At 43.8% G+C, this 21,746-nt stretch overlaps 1 protein-coding gene and 1 long non-coding RNA gene across 2 annotated transcripts in view; one reads left to right on the top strand and one right to left on the bottom strand.

Annotated features, from left to right (window-relative positions):
* The window catches only part of LOC141172313 (uncharacterized), a 23,395-nt gene extending 15,505 nt beyond the window's left edge, over nucleotides 1-7,890 (top strand). Inside the window, exon 4 of the long non-coding RNA XR_012252453.1 lies at nucleotides 6,380-7,890. This is a non-coding gene — a long non-coding RNA (uncharacterized lncRNA). The remainder of the gene's footprint in view (nucleotides 1-6,379) is intronic.
* PRPF31 (pre-mRNA processing factor 31) lies at nucleotides 5,697-21,740 on the bottom strand. The gene is made up of 14 exons (XM_073656378.1): nucleotides 21,602-21,740; nucleotides 20,359-20,541; nucleotides 19,358-19,418; nucleotides 18,682-18,765; nucleotides 12,245-12,342; nucleotides 10,484-10,590; nucleotides 10,227-10,396; nucleotides 9,932-10,089; nucleotides 9,766-9,855; nucleotides 7,969-8,096; nucleotides 7,813-7,885; nucleotides 6,651-6,779; nucleotides 6,459-6,557; nucleotides 5,697-6,141 (listed from the first exon to the last, which is right to left on the bottom strand). Exons 2-14 carry the CDS (start codon nucleotides 20,530-20,532, stop codon nucleotides 6,016-6,018), a joined length of 1,497 nt encoding a protein of 498 aa, XP_073512479.1. The 5' UTR covers nucleotides 20,533-20,541; nucleotides 21,602-21,740; the 3' UTR covers nucleotides 5,697-6,015.
* Nucleotides 21,741-21,746: the final 6 nt, after the last annotated feature.

The following is a 21,746-nucleotide window of genomic DNA, read 5'->3' as shown; positions in this document are numbered from 1 at the left end:
GGGATTGCTGCAATCCTGAGAGAGGGAAGAAGCCTGCCCTGAAGGGAGTCTGCACTTACAAGAAGAGCAAACAAAATGCTTGCGAAGAATAGTAGAGGCAAGAGGGTGGGAGTGCTCTCCTTTAGAATTAGACATGACAGAAGGTGGACAGACTCACTCACTAATGTCAGAGGTTAGGGGACAGAAAAGAGCAATTGCTGAGGAGAGCTACAGTCTGCAGAGCAGAGCTTACCTACAGGAGAGATGTGGACCCGCAAATTGATTGCAGGGTCTTGCGGTGTTGAGGGGTCAAGAAGGCTGGCCGGAGAGGCTCCGGAGATGCTGGAAGTCCAGGTGCCGGAAAAAGGTGACCACGGGAAGGAAGAGGCGGCTTTCTAAGAGAAAAGGGCAAACAGTTTCCCGCGACACTGAGGGGGCGTGTCTGCGCAGGGCAGAGAAAAAGCCCGCGCGATGAGGAAGAGTGGGTGGAGCCAAACACCGCGGCTAGGTCCCACAGACTGTGACCCCAAAGTAGGCAGAGAGGCGGGAGGTGCGCAGAGGACTAAAACGAAGGTGAAGAACAGGCCTTATGGCTGGACCAGACTCGCAAACACATTCAGACATAGTTAATAAACAGCCGCACACATATGTCAAAAATACTAATCAAGAGCCCCTGTTACATCCATCTGTTGTGCGGATCTTCTTCTCACCTCCCGGGAACAGGGAGGGGAACATGTAGAAAAAATGGGGTTACCTCTTCGTCCCTGAACAGGTTTCAGAAATACGATCAGACACCCAGACCTCACCATCAAGGGGGCAACTCCGATTGCACGACGTCTGTACCTCCTGAAACCATCTGGCTCTGGAGGGCAGGCGGGCAGGAGTGGGGGGCCAGGACCATTCTTCAGATCTCCTGAACACTCTTGATGTGTTAGCGGCTGGGGGTCCTGCCCGATAGACAGATGAGGATACGAGGTGGCAGTCCACGCCGTACTCATTGTCTCTACATGGGACAACAAAGTGACTCTTCACACTGCTTCCTCCCAGGGACAGAAGAGGAACCTTCTGGAAAAGGGAAAAAATTACTGAAAAACGCCAAAAACCAAGGTAGATCTGGGTCTAGTGGAAGACCTGTGTCCACCTCCTACTGACACTAAGCTAAAACTGATTAACTTAGTGCTAGTCGTGGGGTGTACACTGCTGGGGAGGAGCTACTTTTTTCTGCCTACTGTCAGCCTCCTAGTGGTGGCAGCATACTCCCATGGTTTCCTGTGTCCCCCAATGAAGCGATAGAGAAAATAAATAAATCCTCCCAGTATGATAAGTAACTAAATTGTGTAGTTCCCAAACCACAATTTCATGACCTCTGCCTTATATAGGAAGATTGATAATCAACTATAAAGAATTATATAGTAGAGCCGAGCATGCATGTGTATGGGGCTGTCTGATGTCAGTATTTAGATGGATAGCACCTTTCTTGTGCAGCTGCTCAGCACTAATCAACCCCATAAAATCAGAGATACAGAACTATGTGCTGATAACAAGCTGGACAGTCCCTCTCCTCGATGACAAGTTGGACGGTCCCTCTCCATGATCAAACTCACCGTAATTATTGTACATTAGAAAAATTCTTAAAATGTAACCTTTAATTGATCATTTAAAGCATAGGATATAAACACTTAAATACACTGCTCAAAAAAATAAAGGGAACACTGAAATAACACATCCTAGATCTGAATGAATGAAATATTCTCATTGAATACTTTGCTCTGTACAAAGTTGAATGTCCTGACAACAAAATCACACAAAAATCATCAATGGAAATCAAATTTATTAACCAATGGAGGCCTGGATTTGGAGTCACCCCCAAAATTAAAGTGGAAAAACCCTACAGGCTGATCCAACTTTGGTGTAATGTCCTTAAAACAAGTCAAAATGAGGCTCAGTATTGTGTGTGGCCTCCACGTGCCTGTATGACCTTCCTACAACACCTGGGCATGCTCCTGATGAGGTTGCGGATGGTCTCCTGTGGGATCTCCTCCCAGACCTGGACTAAAGCATCCTCCAACTCCTGGACAGTCTGTGGTGTGACGCTGGTGGATGGAGCGAGACATGATGTCCCAGATGTGCTCAATCGGATTCAGGTCTGGGGAACGGAAGAGCCAGTCCATAGCTTCAATGCCTTCATCTTGCAGGAACTGCTGACACACTCCAGCCACATGAGGTCTGGCATTGTCCTGCATTAGGAGGAACCCAGGGCCCCGTACCAGCATATGGTCTCACAAGGGGTCTGAGGATCTCATCTCGGTACCTAATGGCAGTCAGGCTACCTCTGGCGAACACATGGAGGGCTGTGCGGCCCTCCAAAGAAATGCCACCCCACACCATTACTGACCCACTGCCAAACCGGTCATGCTGAAGGATGTTGCAGGCAGCAGATCGCTCTTCATAGCGTCTCCAGACTCTGTCACATGTGCTCAGTGTGAACCTGCTTTCATCTGTGAAGAGCACAGGGCGCCAGTGGCGACTTTGCCAATCCTGGTGTTCTGTGGCAAATGCCAAGCGTCCTGCACGGTGTTGGGCTGTGAGCACAACCCCCATCTGTGGACGTCGGGCCCTCATACCACCCTCATGGAGTCGGTTTCTAACCGTTTGTGCAGACACATGCACATTTGTGGCCGGCTGGAGGTCATTTTGCAGGGCTCTGGCAGTGCTCCTCCTGTTTTTCCTTGCACAAAGGCGGAGGTAGCGGTCCTGCTGCTGGGTTGTTGACCTCCTACGGCCCCCTCCACGTCTTCTGGTGTACTGGCCTGTCTGCTGGTTGCGCCTCCAGCCTCTGGACACTACGCTGACAGACACAGCAAACCTTCTTGCCACAGCTCGCATTGATGTGCCATCCTGAATGAGCTGCACTACCTGAGCACTTCTGTGGGTTGTAGAGTCCGTCTCATGCTACCACGAGTGTGAAAGCACAACCACATTCAAAAGTGACCAAAACATCAGCCAGAAAGCATTGGTACTGAGATGTGGTCTGTGGTCCCCACCTGCAGAACCACTCCTTTATTGAGTGTCTTGATAATTGCCAATAATTTCCATCTATTGTCTATTCCATTTGCACAACAGCTTGTGAAATTGATTGTCAATCAGTGTTGCTTCCTAAGTGGACAGTTTGATTTCACAGAAGTTTGATTTACTTGGAGTTATATTCTGTTGTTTAAGTGTTCCCTTTATTTTTTTTTGAGCAGTGTATATAAGACAAACACAATCAGTATCATCAAGCCTATGGGAACACAATCTGATCCCTATTTAGTCTCTCAAACTTCCTCCTGCCTAGCAGCGGAGGTTGGCACCCTAGACCTGCACAGTGGCGCCCCTGCTCATCAGCAGCTGACCCTTCTCACCCTGTTACACCCAATCAGAGGAGGAAAATTATATATTGATCAGAAAAAGTGCTGATGCTATTGTCAATTAATGCTTATATTGCTATAGAATGATACAGTCTGGTTTTGCAGTAAACATCCTGATCACTGTCTATTATTTAGAAATAGATGAAAGGTCATGGCCCACCATATAGATCAATCTGCCCTGTGGTATCTTAATAAAAAAACAAATAGCTTAAATGATCATAAGGTCCAAATAGGGGGAATATCAAATAAGGCAACTCATTGAACTCGGCTGAACCCAAAACTTAATTAGTCACATGTTGTAAGGCAGACAAAAAGGAACCTCATATTTGAAGTTGCATTTAGATGAATATAATAAGTTTCTCTATAGCAAGGATGTCAAACTCAAACACACAGAGGGCCAAAATTAAAAAATTGAACAAAGTGGCAGGCCAACCAGTATACAGCATAATGGGCCCCACATAGTCCTCCATACAGTATAATGGGCCCAACATAGTCCTCCATACAGTATAATGGGCCCCACATAAGGGTGGCTGTTTTGGTGTCGCGGGCCAGATTTGGCCCAAGGGCCGGAGTTTGACATGTAAACTCTATAGATAATCTCAGGAGACTTATATCTGTCACTAAGACTGCTACTTACCATGTAATAAACTCAACGCGTTTCCCCTTTTCCAAAGGTTCATCAGGAATGATGATTTAGGTAATATGATTTGAGCAAAGATATACTTATCTAATCAAAAGTAGAGACGCCATATAAGGCCTTCTAGCTGTGGAGAGTGTGTGCTCTCCCTCTCCTCGATGACAAGCTGGACGGTCCCCTCTCCTCTTGAGTCTCCAGGACACGACCTTCATGGTTTCCAAAAAGATTTTACATTTTGATTCATCTGACCACAGAACAGTTTTCCATTTTGCCTCAGTCCATTCTAAATGAGCTTTGGCCCAGGGAAGACTGGTGTTTCTGGATTGTGTTAAATTGCTTTAAACTTACATTTGTTCATTGCTCAGTGATTTCTGGAAGTCTTCCATTCAGGGATTTGAACGACCAAATCATGTCCTTTTAATGCAGTGTTGCCTTAGGACTCCTAAATCAGGGGCATCTGATAATGACCATCGGCTTAGACCCTTGCACACATGGATTTCAAGAATATCAGAGTCTTTTGATATGTCCTGTATATTGTGGGATATTCAAAGTCTTTACAATTTTACGATGAACATTTTTTTTTCTAAAATTTTTCCACAATTTTTGGCCGCATTTGTTCAGATCAGTGAACCTCCGACTATCTTTGCTTCGGAAAAACTCTGCCTCTGTGTCAAAAATGCAGCATCTTACTGACAGATTCCTTTTAAAAGGTGTGCGACGCTAAAGTGGGCTGTTTCAGGCCCCCATTGTTCCCTCAGCAAGGCGATCACTGTCAATGATTTGCCATAGAAGCTGCTTAATGACCCAACAGATGCGATCATCTGATTGCTAAGGAGTACTGACATCACAGGTCCAAAACAACCAAACCCTTATAAATCTTTTGCTCTTCATCATACAGCCAGTTCATTTTTATTACACAATGAACGAAAATAGAAACTAAAGCGCAAAGAAACATTGGCTAAATATTTTTTTTTTTTTCCTACCACATTTTGACCCCCACCAAGAAAAAGTGACAGCAAAAAAAAAAAAACTAAAATTAGACACTTAAAGTAGTTAAATTACTAGTACTGGAATACACCTTTAATCCTGATAGTTATAGAACATCAATCATACTTGGACATATTAAGACCAGTCTAGCATTACAAGGGGTATTCCCATCTCCAAGATCCTATCCCAATATGTAGTAGATGTAATAATAATATTAGCACATACCTCCAGTTAGAAATGTAGTATAGTTCTTCTGATTCGCAATGTCGCTTACCCTATGTGCACGGCATTGCAGTAGCTGGGTTACGACCACTTACATTGTGCATTGTGACAGTTAGTTAGCTTTTGGTGGGGATAAGCATGGATATCTAGGCTAGTGCAATGCCCTGCACACGGGGTAAGTGACATGTAGTATAGATCTGCTTTTCTATGTCACTTACCTCATGTGCAGGGCATTACAGTAGAAATGTAGATATACTACAATTCTAACTGGAGGTATTTGCAAATATTATTACACCTACTACATATTGGGATAGGATCTTGGAGATGAGGATACCCCTTTAAGGGATATTATCTAAAACTTTCACATCACCCTCTTCCACCTACCTGTGTATGCAATCATATGCTTGAATAAGTCACACTATTCCATATGGCAGCATGGAGAACAGTATTAAAGGCACACAGTGTATGATACAACAAATAGAATACCATTTATTCTGCAGTACAGATATAACAACATCCACCTGATTAAAAACAAAGAATAAAGTCCATTTTACTGAACATAGAAATTTGATTCTTCTCAAACGAACTGGAAAATTGCTCTCTTCTCCCATGACGTGGTGTAAGGTTGCCATGTGGTGCTCATCCACAAGTTTCCTTTAAATAAATATCCTCCGTTACCCTGTAAATGGTCTCCGTTCCTTACAGACGAGGTGAATAGAGTTGCCCGAAGAATCTAGGTGGCCATTGCATCATTCAGACAAGTCCCCATTTAATACAGCCACTTCACTGCGTCATAGTACCATTTTTCTCATGCTTCACTTTCAGGAACTCTGCCATGCTGGAAAAATATTTCTGATTGGCCTCAGCCACCTTCTTCTCTGCAGCTTGTGGGTTAACAATCTCTAGACCCTGAAGTGATATAATAGAAAATAAGTAGGAATACAGAATATATGAAACTGACCAACATAAGCTGGGAAGAAAGGAAAAGTGCCAGCTCCTATAGTGCTGGCAAAAAGCTGATAAACAGGAACCACTCACTCAAAGAGAGTGGATGCGCTTAATATAAATTAACGGTTTGAGGGTTTTTTTCTGACGCAATGTGGATGCAAAAATAAAAGGATAATTAATTTCCTTAATTCTTTTCCAGGCAGTTCACATCCAGCCTTATTGAGTAGCAATGCAAAACATAAAGCGATGACCATGAAGTTTAATACAGCAGGGCTTACCTGAAGGGGAGTAAAGGCTACGCTGGAAGCAGTTCCCGAAGATCTGTCTCTTACTGTGGACTTTCCTCCATAAACCATGCTCTGCCTCTGTAGTGTACGCTGGTAAAGACATTAAGATTGGAGGGAACGGTGAACGCAACTGCAAGGACACACAATCTAAACGCCTGGTAAATGCCTGCGTTCTCAGCTCACCTGTAATGTTTTAGAGATTCTGGCTTTGGTGGCTTCATTAACTTGTGCTTGCCGTATTCTACCACTTCCAGACTTCCCAAGATGTCCTAAACTGAAGCCCAAGTCTTCCTGATATGCATCTTCTTCGATCTACAAGAAAGTCAAAAATCACATAAATTATTCTTTTATAGCATGGTTATGAATATCATGGTTAACAAAACTAAATTATTAGCATTTAAGGGTGCTGTACATGAAGACGCTGGCCACGAATCACACCAGAGGTATAAAAAGTGACACTGGGATAGAGGGCTATATGGTGACTAGGCCACTGTGCGACTCTGCATCATATGGCTACTTACATGGTCAACTGGATCTCATTTATCACATTATCAATCTGTAAATCACTGGACAATGGCACGAACAATGCATACTTGGAAATGAAGAAAAGGAAGTTCCAGAATCTATAGTGCTGGCAGAATGCTAATGGAGAGGAACTGCTCACTCACAAAGAGTGGATTGCAAGTTACGGAGCAGGAGAATATGCAGAGTTACTAGACACAAACTGAAAGTGCATGAAAGGCAGTTTTATCTTGTGGAGGATGAAGGCACAGATACCACGTTTTTCAACAGGTTTTGGTATAAAGCAGTGCCGCTTAGCAGTGTCGCAGACAAACTCACATAGCCAGCAAAGTGGACAGGTTTTAGCATAAAGGGTTATTCCCATCTCCATAGATGGATATCATCAGATAGTCTTTTGCAAATGCCTCCAATTAAAAATGTAATATAGTTCTTCTGATTAGCTATGTCGCTTACCCCATGTGCAGGGCATTGCAGTAGCTTAGGTGTCCATAGTTACTACCACTCATAGTGACAGTTAGCTGTTAGTGGTCGTAACCATGGATATCTAAGCTACTGTAATGCCCTGTACATGATGAATCAGAAGAACTATACTACATTTCCCACTGGAGGTATTTGCTAATACTATTATTACACCTATGACATATTGGGATAAGATCGTGGCAATGGGAATACCCCTTTAAGGAACTGGGCAGCCCATTCCCCCATTGTCACGTTTAAACATCTTTTTGGGTAATGTGACAAGTATCACCATTGTAGATACCCTATGACATACTTATGCTATCAAGCAGACAGATAAAAGCAGGGTTGGTAAGGAAGTGCCCACCTCTCCAAAGCTCATTCTATTAGCCTGTTTGCGGATTTCTGTCAGTCCAAGTCGTTCTTTCATTTTACGGTACCTGGGGGTTGGAGGGGGGTAAATATAATAATTTCATCTTTAAAAATGTAAATAAAAAAATTAAAAAGAAGAAGTGCCACTTACCGGCGCCCGCCACGTTTCTTTCTCTGTCCATCAAGGGGTGCTGGCAGAGGTTTCACCTGTTTCACGGGAGGAGGTTCTTGCCACTTATCAAACTTCCTTTCAATCTCCTCTTTTAGATCATAGCCAACCTATAAGGAGGAACATCCAATTATTTATTTTACTCACTTATGTAGAGCCATAATTCAGCAGCACTTTACAGATTATGGGCACTGTCCCCATTGGGGCTCACAATCTACATTCCCTATCAGTATGTCTTTGGAGTGTGGCAGGAAACCGGAGAACCCGGAGGAAACCCACACAAACACGGGGAGAACATACAAACTCCTTGCAGATGTTGTCCTTGGTGGGATTTGAACCCAGGACCCCAGCGCTGCAAAGCAACAGTGCTAACCATTGAGCCAACGTGCTGCCATATATTTTATATTATATATACAGGTGCTTCTCACTAAATTAGAATATCATCAAAAAGTTAATTTATTTCAGTTCAATACAAAAAGAGAAACTCCTATATTATATAGAGTCATTACAAACAGAGTGATCTATTTCAAGTGTTTATTTCTGTTAATGTTGATGATTATGGCTTACAGCCAATGAAAACACAAAAGTCATTATCTCAGTAAATTAGAATACTTTATAACAACAGCTTGAAAAAGGTTTTTAAAATCCAAAATGTTATCCTACTGAAATGTATGTTCAGTAAATGCCCTCAATACTTGGTCGGGCCTCCTTTTGCATCAATTACTGCATCAATGTGACGTGGCATGGAGGCGATCAGCCTGTGGCACTGCTGAGGTGTTATGGAAGCCCAGGTGGCTTTGATAGCAGCCTTCAGCTCGTCTGCATTGCTGGGTCTGGGGTCCCTCATCTTCCTCTTGACAATACCCCATAGATTCTCTATAATAGATTCTCTATGGGGTTAAGGTCAGGTGAGTTTGCTGGCCAATCAAGCACAGTGATACTGTTGTATATAAACCAGGTATTGGTACTTTTGGCAGTGTGGACAGGGGCCAAGTCCTGCTGGAGAATGACATTTCCATCTCCAAAAAGCTTGTCAGCAGAGGGAAGCATGAAGTGCTCTAAAATGTCCTGGTAGACGGCTGCGCTGACTTTGGTCTTGATAAAACACAGTGGACCTACACCAGCAGATGACATGGCTCCCCAAACCATCACCGATTGTGGAAACTTCACACTAGACCTCAAGCAGCTTGGATTGTGGTCTCTCCACTCTTCCTCCAGACTCTGGGACCGTGATTTCCAAATGAAAATTGGAACTCTGGGACCTTGTGGAGTGTGTCAATGACTGCCTTCTGGATATCTGTCAAGTCAGCAGTCTTTCCCATGATTGTGGAGCCTACTGAAACAGACTAAGGGACCTTTTTAAACGCTTCAGAAGCCTTTGCAGGTGTTTTTTTGTTAATTATTCTAATTTACTGAGATGACTTTTGTGTTTTTATTGGCCATAATCATCAACATTAACAGAAATAAACACGTGAAATAGATCACTCTGTTTGTAATGACTCTATATAATATATGAGTTTCACTTTTTGTATTGAAGAACCGAAATCAATTAACTTTTTGATGATATTCTAATTTAGTGAGATGCACCTGTATATAATTTTATATATGACACACGAGGGTACAGAGGCACAACTATTATAGTCTGACAGCAAGTCACAAACTATAATCAGATGGCGCGTCCAGCATTACAAGAGTCCGTTATACCTTCCCTGCTATATTACATGGATGTAACCAAGGACAGGGGTCTATATATGAGTAGTAAGTCCCTCTAATACAAACCTTTCCCTCTGTGCTCTCATGAAAGCTGTCTACTCGCGCTGCCAAGGTGCACTTTGCAGACACCAATCGTGCTGCCTTTCGATGCAAGTCCTAAAATTACATGAAGGCAAAATATGTTCAGCCTTGGCCACTACAGTTCTAGCACAGAAAGGTTTCCATTGCTTACCGAGGGCAATAACTGGACGATGTCACTGTGGTAAATGTAACCTGTATGAGGAAGGACAGAAGTGCTAGAAAAGCCAGATAAGGTTTTCCTCTGAGCTCCCAGGAGCATCACATTGCAGGCAGGCATCTTAGAGAGGTTTGTAAGACCACCAGCTACACCTGGAAAGGACAAGGTTGTGATGTTAGTACACCTAAGACCATAAAGTGCTGCATATCTACTTCCATTTGTGTACTGCTCGCATGTGCTTACATGGATAATGGAAAAGTAGTACAGGACAATAAGCTTCACATATTACCCATTATCTTGGCTGCAGTTGAGGCCCCAACAATGATGGAGAGATTGGGAGCGATGAAGGACATGCGGGACTCCACGTACTCATAGATGCGGTGTTTGGACTGGTTCAGCTCCAGCGCCATGTCACACGCTTCTTCAATGCGTTCCAATTCCTCACATGTCAGCTGCTGTCTGTATATAAACCGCAAATACCAGGAAAGGCGATCAGAAAGCACAGCATGGGGATACAGAAAACACGGTGCGTGTGTACGGGCTTACCCCTGTGTAGTGGAGGCCGTCACACTCACAACCATGATGGTGGCATTGGTCAGAATCTGCTGAAGATTCTCATTATTCTTACATTTATCCAGATTGTTTCCCAACTCCTGAAAAATAATCGTAAATTAGGTTTATGTTAGATGCAAAGTCAACTGCTCAGACACGAATATCAGCTTTCATACAATGTTGTGGAAGGTTATAAATAGATTTATTCTGCAGCCCCGTCCTAAAAAAAAAAAGCAGAGGTTAACCGGCACCCTCGGAAGGATTTACCGGCGTGGTGAGCTTCATTAACTCTTTGTTTTCAGTGGTGAGCCGTCATTGTCTATGGGACTGCAGAGTACTGCGCTCGGCTGTTTCCGGCAGTCCCATGAACAATGAATGGCGCGGAGGCCACACATGTGCACCTCCACTCCATTCAGGATGGGGTTCCCAGGATCCACAGGGGTCCCAACGATCAGCAAATTATCCCTCTGTTCTATCGATTGAAGCGAACTTCATATTTTGGGAATAACCCTTTAAAAGGGATGTTACAATTTTTGCAAATACTTATTTGCAATTTATTTATTTACAATTTGTAGTGGAAAATGAGCAGATTTTACGCACGTTTCACGCTTTGCTGACATCCCTCACCATGTGAATGAGATTTCAAGAAATATAATTTACAACATTGCTACTGTAATATGTATTGGAAAAGTCCGTAGACGTCGTATTTCACGGTCTCTATAAGGACTGCCATGTCTGGACGGATCATGGTCTCCTGACCTGAAATAACACCTTCAAAAGGCATATGTGACCTCCTGAAGTAGCAGGACTAAAAAATATTATGCTTCAAGGCGTCTGTGGTTGGTGCACCAGAGTCATACAGTCTGAGACGCTGGCTGTAATGTGGTGATGGAGGTAGGCTTAGATTGATCATCTTTATAGGCCCACCAATATACATCCTTAATATAATCTTAAAGGGGTTGTCCAGGTGTGGGATTAAAGTCTGCAATCACTAGGACTTTTGAATCCTGAGAGCATGTAGTGACGGCGGTGAGAACAGGCAGTCACAAGACTGCCAGTATACAATTCACATACTTCCTGCCAAATTCAGACTAGATGTGCACGGCCTCAGTCAATCCAAGTAAATTCATCTAGTCGGCACGTGACAGCACGTATGCAAATTGTATACTTGCCGTCATGCTATCGCCCGCTCTCGCTGCCCGTGCATGCAGAGCGCACGCTATCAGGATTCAAAAGTCTGCAATCACATCCCTAACCTGGACAACCCTTTTAAGAGTTTCTGGTATAGGATTATTTTGACGACTTATAAGAAAACATTGCTATTGGCACTGTGTTATATCCTCCGAGTATGAATTGTATGATACTGTACATAGGGACCTAGTGAGGATATATATACGTTTTAGTTACTGCTAAAGTATTTTTACACGAGATGCCTGCTATCACTCACTTATTAATTTAGATTGATCTACCCTTAGCTTATGACATGTCTGACCAATCTTCTATTACACCACTGTTTGCTGTTTTTAATACAAGCTCTTGTTATTTGCTATTTGATGCTGAATAAGATGTGATATATTGGGGAATATTCATCTCTTTGGTACACATGATGCTATTAGGCTCAGAGGCCCCGTTGTTGGTCCAGGCACTGCAGTCTATTTACATACATCTGAATTTAGCTCCCGCAAAAGTGAACCACGGAAAAGTGCAATTTTTTGCCCCTTCACATTACACAGCACATACGGCCTCACCACCTACCTTCACTGTTCTTATGTAGTCCAAGGCATTAGGAACCAGAGACTCCAGCTCAGGAAACCGCTTTGAATACTTGTCTCTGATAAACTTGTGGATAATATCTAAATAAATAAAAGAGAATAATTTACAAAACAGTTTTGCTAAACTTGAGGATGCATCTCGTTGTAATGAGAAAATTAAAGGGTTTGTCCAGGACCATTTTTTTTTTTAAACTATGGGTCTAAAAACTAACAGAGGCAACTACCTGTCTGTTCTTCCAGGCGTGGATCCAGCTGCTTAACATCAACAAAGCAGCTCTTCTTCTGCTCTGGTGACTTGGTGTAACTGCCCACATCATGCTGATTGACCATCAGCTCCCTGCAGTTAGGCAGCGGGGAGCCAGCTGTCAATCAGCATGACGTCAGACCAGAGAAGAAAAGATGCTGCTGGTCTGCTGACTTGACATCAGTGGAAGCCACTGAATCGCTCGCAGGAGCGGTCTATACTGGCAGAGATCAGAACTGGGCACAGTAAGCAACTACTTGCCTGTTAGTTCTGAGGCCTGTAGTTTAAAAAAAAAAAAAAAAATATTCATGGATAACCCCTTTAATAGGCTGCACATCTGACCGCCCAGAATAAGCCATCATGTGCACACGATGGAAAAACACTTTCTGCCCATTACATTACTTCTATCCCGCATTTTTTTTTTTTTTTTTTTTTTTTAATTTCTCCCTGCTCTTGAAGCCACAACCTTTCTATTGTTCCCCTTCAGTTTCTCTCCCTCCCTTTTCCATAAGGGTTATATAAACAGGAGTAAATTTTATCCATAGCTGCAGACAGATTTGTAGACATACAGGTGCATCTCATAAAATTAGAATATCATCAAAAAGTTAATTTATTTCAGTTCTTCAATACAAAAAGTGAAACTCATATATTATATAGAGTCATTACACACAGAGTGATCTATTTCAAGTGTTTATTTCTGTTAATGTTGATGATTATGGCTTACAGCCAATGAAAACACAAAAGTCATTATCTCAGTAAATTAGACTAATTAACAAAAATCACCTGCAAAGGCTTCTTAAGTGTTTAAAATGGTCCCATATACTGTTTCAGTTGGCTCCACAATCATGGGGGAAGACTGCTGACTTGACAGATGTCCAGAAGGCAGTCATTGACACACTCCACAAGGTCCCAGAGTTCCAATTTTCATATGGAAATCAAGGTCCCAGAGTCTGGAGGAAGAGTGGAGAGGCCACAATCCAAGCTGCTTGAGGTCTAGTGTGAAGTTTCCACAATCAGTGATGGTTTGGGGAGCCATGACATCTGCTGGTGTAGGGCCACTGTGTTTTATCAAGACCAAAGTCAGCGCAGCCGTCTACCAGGACATTTTAAAGCACTTCATGCTTTTGGAGATGGAAATGTCATTCTCCAGCAGGACTTGGCACCTGTTCACACTGCCAAAAGTACCAATACCTGGTTTACTAACAACAGTATCACTGTGCTTGATTGGCCAGCAAACTCGCCTGACCTTAACCCCATAGAGAATCTATTATAGAGAATCTATGGGGTATCGTCAAGAGGAAGATGAGGGACCCCAGACCCAGCAATGCAGACGAGCTGAAGGCTGCTATCAAAGCAACCTGGGCTTCCATAACACCTCAGCAGTGCCACAGGCTGATCGCCTCCATGCCACATTGATGCAGTAATTGATGCAAAAGGAGCCCGACCAAGTATTGAGGGCATTTACTGAACATACATTTCAGTAGGATAACATTTCAGATTTTACAATAATTTTTCAAGCTGTTGTTATAAAGTATTCTAATTTACTGAGATAATGATTGTGTTTTCATTGACTGTAAGCCATAATCATCAACATTAACCCCTTTAACTCCTAAAGTGGTTTGCACGTTAATGACCGGGCCAATTTTTACAATTCTGACCACTGTCACTTTATGAGGTAATTACTCGGGAGCGCTTCAACGGATCCAGCTGATTCTGAGATTGTTTTTTCGTGACATATTGTACTTCATGATTGTGGTAAAATTTCTTCGATATCACTTGTGTTTATTTGTGAAAAAAAACAGAAATTTGACGAAAATTTCGCAATTTTCAAACTTTGAATTTTTATGTCCTTAAATCAGAGAGATATGTCACACAAAATAGTTAATAAATAACATTTCCCACATGTCTACTTTACATCAGCACAATTTTGGAACCAAATTTTTTTTTTTTTTATTGGGGAGCTATAAGGGTTAAAAGTTGACCAGCGATTTCTCATTTTTCCAACAAAAATTTACAAAAACATTTTTCTAGGGACCACATCTTATCTGAAGTCACTTTGAGGGGTCTTTATGACAGAAAATACCTAAAAGTGACACCATTCTAAAAACTGCACCCCTCAAGGTGCTCAAAACCACATTCAAGAACTTAACCCTTCAGGTGCGTCACAGGATTTTTTGGAATGTGGAAGCAAAAAATGAACATTTAACTTTTTCCACAAAAATGTTACTTTAGACCCAATTTTTTTTTATTTTCGCAGGGGTAACAGGAAAAAATGGACCCCAAAATTTGTTGTGCAATTTCTCCTGTGCACGCAGATACCCCATATGTGGGAAAAAAACACTGTTTGGGCGCACGGCAGGGTTCGGAAGGGAAGGAGCGCCATTTCACTTTTTCATTGTAAAATTTGCTTGAATAATTAGCGGACACCATGTTGCGTTTGGAGAGCCCCTGATGTGCCTAAACAGTGGAAACCCCCCACAAGTGATGCCATTTTGAAAAGTAGACCCCTCAGGGAACTTATCTAGATGTGTGGTGAGCACCCTGAACCCCCAAGTGCTTTACAGAAGTTTATAACATGGAGCCGTGAAAAAAAAAAAAAAAAAAAAAATTTCCACAAAGAGATGTTTTAACCCCAATTTTTTTTTATTTTCACAAGGGTAAGAGGAGGAAATGGACCCCAAAACCTTTTGTGCAGTTTCTCCTGAGTACGCCAATACCCCATATGTGGGGAAAATAGTGTTTGGGCGCACAGCAGAGTTCAGAAGGGAAGGAGCACTGTGACTTTTTGAACGCAAAATTGGCTGGAATCGAGAGCGGACGTTTGGAGAGCCCCTGATGTGCCTAAATTGTGGAAACCTCCCCCACAAGTGACCCCATTTTGGAAACTACACCCCTCAAGGATTTTATCAAGGGGTATAGTGAACATTTTCAACCCAGAGGTACGACACAGAATTTGATAACATTAGGTCATCATTTTGAATAAGTTGTCATTAGTCTTGAGCGCAAGTGCTCGCTACTTGAGTCTGCATCGGGTACTCAGGTATGCACCATGTATCGCGGGTGCTCGAGTCCCCACCTGCATGTTTCACGGTTATTAGACACCCAAAAAAAAAAAAAACATACGGGGATCGCTCGTGCATGGCAGGCAATCCTCGCAAAGTTTTTTTGGCGGCGACGCATATGGGGCGGAGACTCGAGCACCCGCGATACTCGGTGCATACCCGAGCACCCGATGCAAACTCAAGTAGCGAGCACTTGCGCTCAACACTAGTCGCCATATCATCATCTTTTTTTTTTACTTTTGAAAAAAATCCCAACCCTAGAGTTTATTTTTTACGCCGTTCCTCGTGCGGTATAAGTGATTAGAAGACTTTATTCTTCGGATCAGTGCAACTACAGAGATACCAGAATCATATCGGGTTTTTATGATTGACAGCTGTCACACACTAAAAGACGCATGTTTTTTGTAAAATCTAGTTTTTGCATCGCCATATTTTGAGAGCTATAATTTTTTCCATATTTTGGCCAACAGTCATGTGATGACTTGTTTTTTTGCGGGATGAGTTGACGTTTTTATTGGTGCCATTTTCAGATCGCTTTCTATTCCGATTTTTGGGAGGCAGAATAAACAAAAAACAGCAATTCCGGAATTGTTTTTTTTTAATTTTTTTATTCTGTTCTGCGTGTGGTAAAATTGATAAGATAGCTTTATTCTTCGGGTCAGTAGGTTTACAGTGGTACCACATTTAGATCGTTCTGCTATGTTTTGGCGTTTTTACACAATTAAAGCTATTTTATAGAAAAAAAATATGTTTTTGCATCGCTTTATTCTGAGAGCTATAACTTTTTAATTTTTCAGCTGTATGGCGGCTTGTTTTTTTGCAGGACATGACGTTTTCAGCGGTACAATTTTTATTCATGTTTGTCTTTTTGATCGCGTGTTATTCCATTTTTTGTTTGGCAGTATGATGATAAAGCATTGTTTTTTGCTTCTTTTTTTACAATAAAGGGGTTAACTAGTGGGATGCGGCGATACCAAATATGTGTACTTTTATTGTTTTGTTCAGAATATTTATTGATGGGTACATTATATTTTTATTTTTGGTGGATTATTTATTTTTTTTAATATTTTTCATTTTGTAACACTTTTTTTTTTACTTCCATTCTTTCTCCCACTATGGGACTTTCACTTTTTTTATTCTGATCGCCTGTGTAGCATAGGGATGGAGCACCATCCCTGTGCTATACAGGCTGTCAGCACTGCAGAGACAGAAAATACTTTGGTCATGCACTGCGCATGACCAAAGTATCTTCCTGCTGTCTGGTGACCCGGTTTTAAATGGGTCAACAGAAATAAACACTTGAAATAGATCACTCTGTTTGTAATGACTCTATAGAATGAGCTTCACTTTTTGTATTGAAGAACAGAAATAAATTAAATTTTTGATGATATTCTAATTTAGTGAGATGCACCGGTATTTGAGCAATTTGAGAATGAATGCTCAAAGCAGCAGGAAGTGAAGTCACTATTAAGTGGGTGAAAGAAGAATATCACTGTAATAATACACTGCTCAAAAAAATAAAGGGAACACAACTAACATCCTAGATCTGAATGAATGAAATATTCTCATTGAATACTTTGTTCTGTACAAAGTTGAATGTGCTGACAACAAAATCACAAAAAAATCATCAACGGAAATCAAATTTATTAACCAATGGAGGCCTGGATTTGGAGTCACCCCCAAAATTAAAGTGGAAAAAACACACTACAGGCTGATCCAACTTTGATGTAATGTCCTTAAAACAAGTCAAAATGAGGCTCAGTATTGTGTGTGGCCTCCACGTGCCTGTATGACCTCCCTACAATGCCTGGGCATACTCTTGATGAGGTTGTGGATGGTGTGACGTTGGTGGATGGAGCGAGACAAGATGTCCCAGATGTGCTCAATCGGATTCAGGTCTGGGGAACGGGCGGGCCAGTCCATAGCTTCAATGCCTTCATCTTGCAGGAACTGCTGACACACTCCAGCCACATGAGGTCTGGCATTGTCCTGCATTAGGAGGAACCCAGGGCCAACCGCACCAGCATATGGTCTCACAAGGGGTCTGAGGATCTCATCTCGGTACCTAATGGCAGTCAGGTTACCTCCGGCAAGCACATGGAGGGCTGTGCGGCCCTCCAAAGAAATGCCACCCCACACCATTACTGACCCACTGCCAAACCGGTCATGCTGAAGGATGTTGCAGGCAGCAGATCGCTCTTCATAGCGTCTCCAGACTCTGTCACATGTGCTCAGTGTGAACCTGCTTTCATCTGTGAAGAGAACAGGGCGCCAGTGGCAACTTTGCCAATCCTGGTGTTCTGTGGCAAATGCCAAGCGTCCTGCACGGTGTTGGACTGTGAGCACAACCCCCATCTGTGGACGTCGGGCCCTCATACCACCCTAATGGAGTCGGTTTCTAACCGTTTGTGCAGACACATGCACATTTGTGGCCAGCTGGTGGTCATTTTGCAGGGCTCTGGCAGTGCTCCTCCTGTTCTTCCTTGCACAAAGGCGGAGGTAGCGGTCCTGCTGCTGGGTTGTTGCCCTCCTACAGCCCCTTCCACATCTCCTGGTGTACTGGCCTGTATCCTGGTAGCGCCTCCAGCCTCTGGACACTACGCTGACAGACACAGCAAACCTTCTTGCCACAGCTCGCACTGATGTGCCATCCTGGATGAGCTGCACTACCTTAGCAACTTCTGTGGGTTGTAGAGTCCATCTCATGTTACCACGAGTGTGAAAGAACAACCAACATTCAAAAGTGACCAAAACATCAGCCAGATGTGAGATGTGGTCTGTGGTCCCCACCTGCAGAACCACTCCTTTATTGAGGGTGTCTTGATAATTGCCAATAATTTCCATCTATTGTCTATTCCATTTGCACAACAGCATGTGAAATTGATTGTCAATCAGTGTGGCTTCCTACGTGAACAGTTTGGTTTCACAGAAGTTTGATTTACTTGGAGTTATATTCTGTTGTTAAATGTTCCCTTTATTTTTTTGAGCAGTGTATATATTACCAAGTTTTTTTCTTTTTTAATCTTCACTAGTACTGTTAATTTATGAGCAAAATATTTAAATTTGTGGCTTCATCTCTTAAATCCATTTTATAGTCCACCTTGACAAACTTACTTAATTCATTTTCTATTTCCACAGTCAAATTGTTTGCATCGACAATCACTTTATACTCAGGTGCTGCTTCCACAGGTCCCATAACTACGAGTCAGAAAATAAATCACAATAATGCAAAGATATAAAACAATCGTTATATCAGAATGTAACTCAATCTGAACAGGAAGCGACAGCAAGTCTTAATATGCCATCACATCTGGAGAGGAATAAACTTCTGTATAATCTTATATCCCCCTCCTAATACAACACAGGCTAAGAATAAACGAGTTTTGTCGGTTTCTTCTGCAGGATCACGGCCGCTCCCCGGCCTCCTGCTTGATGACAGTTTGAGCCAATATCATCGCACTGCATGCACGAACTGTGTGCGCCAAGATGCTGCAAGGAGAAGCAGCTTTACCTCTGCAGCTTCAGAAAAGTGCAGTCACTGAAGGTGGCAGACTACAGTAATCAGGCCAGCTTCAGAGGAGCGATTACAGGCTCTATAGAACAGAGTTTGAAAGTACAGCACACCATGTCTAGGAGACCGGCCACCAATGACATTGCAGCAGTGGCCAGTAACCAAAATAATTCCTCTGTCCTTGAGAATGAAGAGCATCTTTAATAAGCAAGTTGCAAACTTGCTCGCTTTTACAAGAGCTTTGGAATGGTAGCCACTTATGATGATGCTGAACTATACCTTCAGATGCTTTTGGTTGTTTTTTGACATACTCATCGATCTTGTCAAGAATGTCTGAAAACTAAAAAAATATATATTAATAAAATTACTCTTTTTTTTTGTTATGCAGTGAACGGATGTAGAAGTTGGTGCTCAATAAATAGGTTTTCTGCACAGTTGAACAGAGGAACGGTCTAAGATCCCCGACCTTAGTCTTATACTTACCAGCTGCCATTTTCACCTTTTATCGGTGCAGCTCCAGCCTCGTGGTGTGGATATTGTGACCACAACTTCTGACCAACCAAAAGTCAGAGGTAACGATAACAAAGGGTCAATGTAAGAATATGAGAGCCAGAAGAAGGCTCTCAGACTTACTTGAAAAGTGGCCCGTGGCTCGCCCAGCAAACACTGGAGCGATCCGGCAAGTCACAAACTGCAGGAGACGGACCAAAGAGGCGAAAATAGGCGAGATGTCAGCAGGTAAATATAAGACTAAGGCATGGTCCTTAGACCAGAAGCACCACTCCAGTGATAAAAACAACAAAAACACGCTGGAGTGGTGCTTTAACATAACGTAGAGCAGCATCTCATCTACCACTTCCCAGTTATGTCCACTGGAGGGACGAGGCAGTCTGTAAATCATGGTGACATCTATTTTTCATGCCCCAGATCTGACAAAGTGAGCAGAGCTTGTGCAGGATGGAGCGTGGCGACCCCCGCTGGTCAAATTCATGATGAGCGTCATCTTTGGCTACTCCACAAATCTAATTCCAGCACAAGCACATAGAGGTGCAGACCACAACGCGCCTTGCCTGATCCATTGCGTGTGCCTATTAATCAGGAGCGTCTGTTCCCACTAGCCTCCTGACCAACACCAGCGAGAGAATCGCCGACGATTGTTCTGAGACTACTTAGTGTCTGAATATTGTTTGTGATGGTGACCAAGAGCAAAAATGGAGAAAAATTAGGACGTGGAGTGCTGGGAGATGTGACAAGAGTTTTTCGGGTTTTCTGACACTCACCTGTCTGCTGTCCCATAACTTTGCTATACTTTTCACTGACTCAGCGTTAACATCCACCTGCATCTCCTCCTGCACTTCCTCAATGGTCTCCAAGTCATCCTCGTCTATTAAGTTGTCCTCTTCTTCCTCTGCGGCCTCCTCCAGGTCAGCCAGCAACTCGTCTGCCAGAGACATGTCTTATCCCTGCGGGAAAAGGCAAATTCATAGCAGGATTGTGCTTTATAGCAGCAATTCACTCACAGAAAACGCTATATCCTCATTGACATAAATGTAGTAATACATCAGTCACCAGATAATACAGCTTTATGTTACATAGAAACCCTATAACCAGAGCGGCACCGCACCCTTCCTATAACCAGCGCGGCACCGCACACCGCACGCGTCCTATAACCAGCGCGGCACCGCACGCGTCCTACAACCAGCGCGGCACCGCACGCGTCCTACAACCAGCGCGGCACCGCACGCGTCCTACAACCAGCGCGGCACCGCACGCGTCCTACAACCAGCGCGGCACCGCACGCGTCCTACAACCAGCGCGGCACCGCACGCGTCCTATAACCAGCGCGGCACCGCACGCGTCCTATAACCAGCGCGGCACCGCACGCGCCCCATAACCAGCGCGGCACCGCACGCGCCCCATAACCAGCGCGGCACCGCACACGTCCCATAACCAGCGCGGCACCGCACACGTCCCATAACCAGCGCGGCACCGCACACGTCCCATAACCAGCGCGGCACCGCACACGTCCCATAACCAGCGCGGCACCGCACCACCACACACGTCCTATAACCAGCGCGGCACCGCACACGTCCTATAACCAGCGCGGCACCGCACCACCGCACACGTCCTATAACCAGCGCGGCACCGCACCACCGCACACGTCCTATAACCAGCGCGGCACCGCACCACCGCACACGTCCTATAACCAGCGCGGCACCGCACCACCGCACACGTCCTATAACCAGCGCGGCACCGCACCACCGCACACGTCCTATAACCAGCGCGGCACCGCACCACCGCACACGTCCTATAACCAGCGCGGCACCGCACCACCGCACACGTCCTATAACCAGCGCGGCACCGCACCACCGCACACGTCCTATAACCAGCGCGGCACCGCACCACCGCACGCGTCCTATAACCAGCGCGGCACCGCACACCACCAGCCAAGTACGCCCCACATTCTCCCATGCTAACACTCCGGGCACACATCCCACCCGCAGACATCAGCGCAGCATTTACCAAGTGCAAGAAGCCTGAAAAAAGGTGGCAGAAAGCTGTTGCACTTCTCTTCAACTATAACCGGAAGTTGTGGCGCGAAAATTCAACGTCACTGCAGCGACAGCTTCCGGAATGCTATCTGTTTTTCCGATTGGTCCGCAAATGC

This window comes from Phyllobates terribilis, unplaced genomic scaffold (assembly GCF_046119375.1).
Source record: "Phyllobates terribilis strain yellow unplaced genomic scaffold, ASM4611937v1 Scaffold_12__6_contigs__length_324123572, whole genome shotgun sequence".
Taxonomy (NCBI): Eukaryota; Metazoa; Chordata; class Amphibia; order Anura; family Dendrobatidae; genus Phyllobates; species Phyllobates terribilis.
The sequence above is the reverse complement of the archived record's forward strand: the minus strand, read 5'-3'. Positions and strand labels throughout refer to the sequence as shown.

What these genes read in the sequence shown, in the direction of transcription:
- PRPF31 (XM_073656378.1), bottom strand. Translation starts at nt 20,532, where the DNA reads ATGTCTCTGGCAGACGAGTTGCTGGCTGACCTGGAGGAGGCCGCAGAG. An exon ending in AAGAAACGTGGCGGGCGCCG is followed by an intron (nt 7,886 to 7,968) that starts GTAAGTGGCACT and finishes TCCAACCCCCAG; the next exon opens with GTACCGTAAAATGAAAGAAC. An exon ending in TAGCCTTTACTCCCCTTCAG is followed by an intron (nt 6,142 to 6,458) that starts GTAAGCCCTGCT and finishes ATATCACTTCAG; the next exon opens with GGTCTAGAGATTGTTAACCC.